Source organism: Egretta garzetta, unplaced genomic scaffold, assembly GCF_000687185.1.
Source record: "Egretta garzetta isolate BGI_Z169 unplaced genomic scaffold, ASM68718v1 scaffold79, whole genome shotgun sequence".
Classification (NCBI taxonomy): Eukaryota; Metazoa; Chordata; class Aves; order Pelecaniformes; family Ardeidae; genus Egretta; species Egretta garzetta.
Window position 1 is genome coordinate 6,113,853 of NW_009260791.1, and position 6,000 is coordinate 6,119,852.

At 38.7% G+C, this 6,000-nt stretch overlaps 1 protein-coding gene across 1 annotated transcript in view; it reads left to right on the plus strand.

Moving 5' to 3' along the window:
• Nucleotides 1–5,891, plus strand: part of SNX6 (sorting nexin 6) — a 54,026-nt gene extending 48,135 nt beyond the window's left edge. The window contains 1 exon segment of the mRNA XM_035902043.1: nt 4,007–5,891. Within this exon segment, the coding sequence (XP_035757936.1) occupies nt 4,007–4,060 (54 nt within the window). The 3' untranslated portion in view covers nt 4,061–5,891.
• Nucleotides 5,892–6,000: the final 109 nt, after the last annotated feature.

The window sequence follows — 6,000 nt, forward strand, 5'->3', positions numbered from 1 at the left end:
CAGATTCTGAGGCTAAGTAGCCTTTGGTTTTGGCTTGGCTAAGCTGGAGTGTTTGTAGTCATCTAATGACTCTATCAGTAGAGCCAAAAGAGGGCTGGTAGAAGCAGAAATAAATCTACTTTTTCATGTAGGCAATAAATTAATGAAGTCAGATCAAAAGCCCCCTGCTTTAAAGTTCCAGACAAAAAACTTTGCCTGATGCTGCAGCAGTCCCTACTTCATACTTTTGCAGATACTGGAGGCAGGTGAAGTTTTAGCAGCCCCAAACTGGAAATTGCTTGGCTTGTTAATGGCATGTGGAACACAGCACTCCAAAACTTTGCAACATGTTACTCAGGTCTAAGTGCTCTATCCAGCAAAAAAGCTAACTGGGGAGTGGCGGCTGGGGGCAGCAGGTAACACTGCTGCAGACTTTTGCTAAAAGTCTTCTATTGTGTTCTTTTTGCTGGAATGATTACCTGCAGACTAGATGTCACACAGATGCATCTGTCTGAATCTGTCCAGCCATGTGTCTTCTGGACTTGAACTTGCCTGGCATGGAAAGCATGGAGGTGAAATCTGATGCAGATCTGGTGCTTGAACTCACCCAAGAGGCTGTCTTTGGGAGGAATTCAGCCACAATGAAGGCTGATGCATGATTTACTGTTAGAATTTATTTGCTCTGTGTGAAAAGAAAAGCACAAAACACAGACATCGCTGCACTGAAGAAGTCAGAATGACCAAAGTATCCAGAGAAGGTTCTGAGAGACAGCTCATATTTCCTGAGCTATATCAGGCTGTGTGGCTCTAGGAGACTGGAGGGTGATAGGGAAATCAAGCTTTTAGTAAATCAAGGACACTAAGCACCCTCTCTGCCCAGTTACGTTTATACTGCTTCCTTATAAAATACTTGTTTTAATCTGCTAATATCCTCTTACCCTTTCCTGGTTGCAGCTCAAGACTTTTGAAAGGGCTAAAAATCAGACTGTTGATTGAGATGGTTTACGTTGATGCAAGTGCAGACTACTTCCAGGAAGGATGATGATGCATGACTCTGTTCCTATCCCTTATGTTGGCACTATTATGTGTGCAGCTGTGTAGTAAGATGGAGCAAAAAGTTGCTCTGGGTTTTTCTAAGCTTTACTTTCAGTCTTATTTTCACAGCATCGCTTGTGTCAAAACACACAGTTTTGGCTGGGAGGGTCTGAGAATAAGAGATGAATATGCCTTCTTATCAGCAGCATATACCCTAGATTTACTTAAAATAGCTGCCAAACTGCAGCTTTAGATTCTGCTTGGTCTCTGACCTTTACTAAACAGATTGATGTTTCTTTTTCTATGGCCATTCTGCCTGACTATCTCTCTAGCTAGTGTTTAGCTTCTGTCTTGCTAGCTCTGTTATGACTTCATGCAGCTGTAGTTAATGTAAGACCTGATTAAGTGTTTGTGGCATTTAGTGCAAAGGCTGCATTTAAACCTATGCAGTATTTTAAACAGTTGGATTTTGAGGTGTTCCTGTGTTGGACTTCATGTTCAAGAAGGGAAGCTTGCTAGCTGGTGAAACGGCTAAGGTTATAATCATGTATGTAAAGCACTTATAGCCTTGGCTGTGCTTCTAGAGTCTTTTGATGAATGAATTGTAACTGAGTAAGATAGCAGTTTCCTTCAAATAAAAAAAAAAATCTAAACATCTCTTTCCACAAACAATAATATATGTGTTCTTGGCCTCAATGGGCTTTTGTGGAAAAAATTTGTTGCGTTACTAGCAACAGATGTCTGTTTGGAACTGACAGGAGAAGGGAGCAAAATCCAGTGCTAAGGGATTTGGTTAAATGCTTTGTCAGTAATTCTTTCTTGAAAAGGATGTTTCTGTCACCATGATTCTGCCAATAACTGTAACATTGAGCGCTTAAGAGTCTGAGTCGGCAGACTGAATCTGAATTTATAGGACTTTCTTGAGCTATGCTGATATAAGTCAACTATGTCAGGTGTTGCAGCCAGAAAGAGTAATGGCTCACAGCCTCTATTGTCCTTGATTTAATATAATTTAAATAAGGTTGTTCTTGTGAACTTTGTAGATTTGATATAATGAAAATAAATGATTTGCCTATTTGGAAAATGTCAGTAGACTGGCTTGCTGAGTCTGGAAATGACTGATGTATAAAGGGTGTCTTGGTACTGTCTTTTCTTCAGAGTGCTGCATAGTGGCCTGTGAATTGCAAATACACTTCACGCTGCTGACGGTCTGTAAAGAGATGGCCAAAAGATCCGTCACCGTCACACTTTTGTTATAGGTAACATATGCGGTCCACAATTATACTTCACTGTGAAGTATTCTGTTTGAAGACCAAAGACTTCAGACTGAAGTATTGCTTTTCATTCGTTACTTCATTACAGCCAGTAATCAGCTGTTCAGTAACAGAGACCTTAGATTTATGAATCCTGTATGCTACAAAGATGGGCCACCAAGCACCCATGCATCTCATGTATATTGAATTTGCTCGTAGCACAGAATTCCAAGCCTTTTAAATAGCTTGTGGTTGTCCTCTGTCAGTATAGGCATAAAAGGACAAAAAGCTGTTGAACCTGTAACTGAAATCACTGTCTTCTGGAGAAGACTGAAAAGGATTCAGTAGACACAATTGGGAATCTTCCACTTTGAAGCCTTGCATGTAGTAAATTGCTAATCTGGGTTATACGAACCTTAATGGGGGATAGAATTACGATTTCTTACCTTTCTGGGTTGAGGGATGAGTGTCCTTCTCCCTGTCTACCATAGGTGACTTGGAATGCTTTCAACTGAAAAAGAAAGAATCACAAATTCTTTAGTACTTGTGTGGACAGCTTATCAAGGACATGCAAATCGCAGCTACTGATACTGTTTAATTGTGTGCTTTTGTTTGATTGAAGTTTTCATTACAGGTTTCTTTTTGGGTCAAAAAGTTTCTCCCATGTTTCTAAGTAGGCATTCAGACTGTTTTGTGCTTGCGTTTTATCTGAACCTGATAGGAATTTCTCTTAGCAGCAGCAACAACCTAACATTGTTTCTTACATAGAGATTTTTGGATTTGGGAACAAACCTAGTGCAGCTATTTAATAGTGAATAGCCAGTAGTTTAAAATGATCTAAGCATAAATGAATGCACAAAACAATGTGAATACTATGAATACAAGTTTGGTTTGGTTTTTTTTTTTTCTGGAAAGTAAATCCTGGCTTACTTGTCAATTGCATTTGCTTAATTCACATCTTTTTAAGTGTCAGTTCTGTAAATTCATTCAGAAATCTGAAAGTCAACATGTATGTTTTTATGGTAGAGTCAGAATGCTTTAAATAGGATTAAAACCTGACCTATAGGTTTTTTAAAAGAACGGCAAAACTTGGCCTTAGAGATAAAGCTTAGTTAGTTAATGTTCTGATGATCACTTCTGTAGCACCGTCTCTAATGGCTAAACTCAGCTTCGATGGCTAAATCGCCTGGCTAAGGATGTGAATCAGTCTGCTGTCTTTCAAACAAGGTCTGTCCTTGAACAGAGCTCAGAACTTAGATGGCTGCTATAGCAAGGAGATACTGAGCGCTGTGAATTGGCTAACGCTTCCTGAAGAATTCAGTATTCAGCATAATATATGAATACTTATGCTTTGTGGATGATATTCCAGTGACAGAGTAATGGCAATACTATATTAAAAAATGAAAACGTTGTAACTTTGAGCTTCATTGCTAAGAGAGTGCTCTGCAGTGACTAGTTTTTGTGGCCAGACTAGGTCTTCGTAAGAAGCTTGTGAAGAAACATAGAAAGGGTACTAAATGCTTGGTTTTGAATCTTAATTTGCCTCCGTTTAGTCCCATAACACAATGCTCCTACATTCAAAAAACTCTTTAAGATGGAAGTTACTTACATAAATATTTCTACATAAGCTTAATACCTGTCTGTTCTCCTTTGGTGGTGTCATTGCTATTTAAAAAACATCTTTTTGCCACAAGTGTAAAAGTAGGGAAATGTGGTCATATTTTTCTTTATTTTCACAGGGTAACTTACAGCTGCTGCAGAGCTGCCTGGCAGTGTTAAATGGTGACACATAAGCTACGCTCCGTCCTCCCACTAACAAGGGCTGCCCTCCTCTGGATTTTGTTTTCATGACTTTACATAGGCATTTACAGTTCCCTGGAGAAAACATTTGACAAAGTGCGCATAAGCAAGCTCCTTCTTTCAAAAGAATTAAAACAAACACCTGAAAGTAGCTCCAGACTATATGAAGCAACAGCATACTTGTTATACATACATATTCATGTTTATTTAATCATATGCTTTCATTGTTCAGAAACCAAATGCTCTGTTTTTGTGAAAATAGCCAATATAATTATGTTCATGTTATGAATACTATGATACGGCTGCCAATCTTATTTACCTTTAAGTAATTTCTGAATTTCACCATTTGAAGCACATTGTTCAAATGGCCTAAATATTACCATTAGATATTTGAATATTGTTACTATAATGGCATTGTATACACTGTCTTAGTTTTTTTTTTCCATGTATTGATATCAAGAAACTTAATCTTTTTTTCAATTGTGAACATTTCTTAGAAATTTTGGAGAACTTTGTGTAACCTTTATAACTATGATTTAAAAAGAAAAGCAAATGCATTAGTATGTTTGCCTTAACTTGTAGACTAATCCAATTATTGTAAAATAAACCATGAAATCAATGATTTTTCTAAAATTATGCAGACATTGTATCATCTGTAAGCTTAATATTTTCTAGTAAATCAGATTAATTTAATTAGCTTTTTCTCTATTCATCCTGTAAAGCCATTGAGCAAGTATTGGATTGGTCCGACACTAAATACTCGCCCAGTAATTTTTCCCTTGCATTCTCAGGTTTATCCGTTTGCCTATCCGTTTGTCTGTGACTTTCCTATCCAGCGTACTTAAATTGTTTTGAGCTTGGTGGCTGACTCTGCAATTTCTTTGGCAGAAGTGCTTTTCGGAGAGCTGCTTGGGTTTCTTTCCAGAAAGGGGAAATAAAGTAGCAGAAGGGAGTTCAGAAGTGCATAAAATACCAATGAAAGGTAGTACTGCCCCACTTTGATACAGCTAAGAAGCTTTGCTTCAGGATATAAAAAAGTAAAGGTACACCCAATAAAGGAATGCCTGAAAGGGATCTTATTCGGCTAGCTGGACTTAGAGCTATGAATCCAGTTTTATTTGTTGTATTGTTTTTTGTCTCTCTTACTTGAACCATGGAACTTTTCCAAGAGGTGCTGTTCTGTTGTGTAATTTCAGGATGTCATAAAATTAGGCTTTACTTGATGAATTGCTCTGCACAGTGGGTCTGCTGCTTTCTAAGGGGTATGTAGACCTTCAGTGGAGCAGCAGAATGTTGGGCAGATGGGATGTTTGGAGATGGCAGATCAACGTAAGTCAATGTCTCTGTGATTAGACTCCCTATACTGCCGCACAGATGTGTGGTTTGGTTTTTTTTTTTCTCTCAAATAGGGTGAATTGCACAGTGTAGTATACTTACCGTATTTTGGAGGCACAGACGTTTCTTAGCCGAACACGCTGTTTGCATCGTGCGTTGAGTTGCGTGCGCGTAGCCTCAGACTTCGATTAGCAGTGCCCAGTGGCTATTAGCAACTCATCTAGTATATGTAATTAATTTTCCAGCAATGGCTACTACAATAATACTGTGCTGTTCATCTTCCAGATGTAACAGGTATAATTCCTAAGGAACTAATCTATAAATAGACTATAAGGAACAAAGATTGCGATGTATATACAGTTAACGAAATTGTAAATATTTTAAGTAGGATGTGGGAACGGTTTTTAGATTAGTCCTCGTTGTTCGGTGTTACTAGCTCATTAAATTTTTTTCAAGCCTCTTGGTATTGGGTGTGTCTCTTAAAGCTCTAACCCCTGGCCGCCTCACGGTGAAGACAAATATTTAAAACGCGACCCCAGGACTTGTAACGCCAAGGGAAAACCGAAGACCCCCGCCGGGCCGGGCGGGGGGAGCGAGG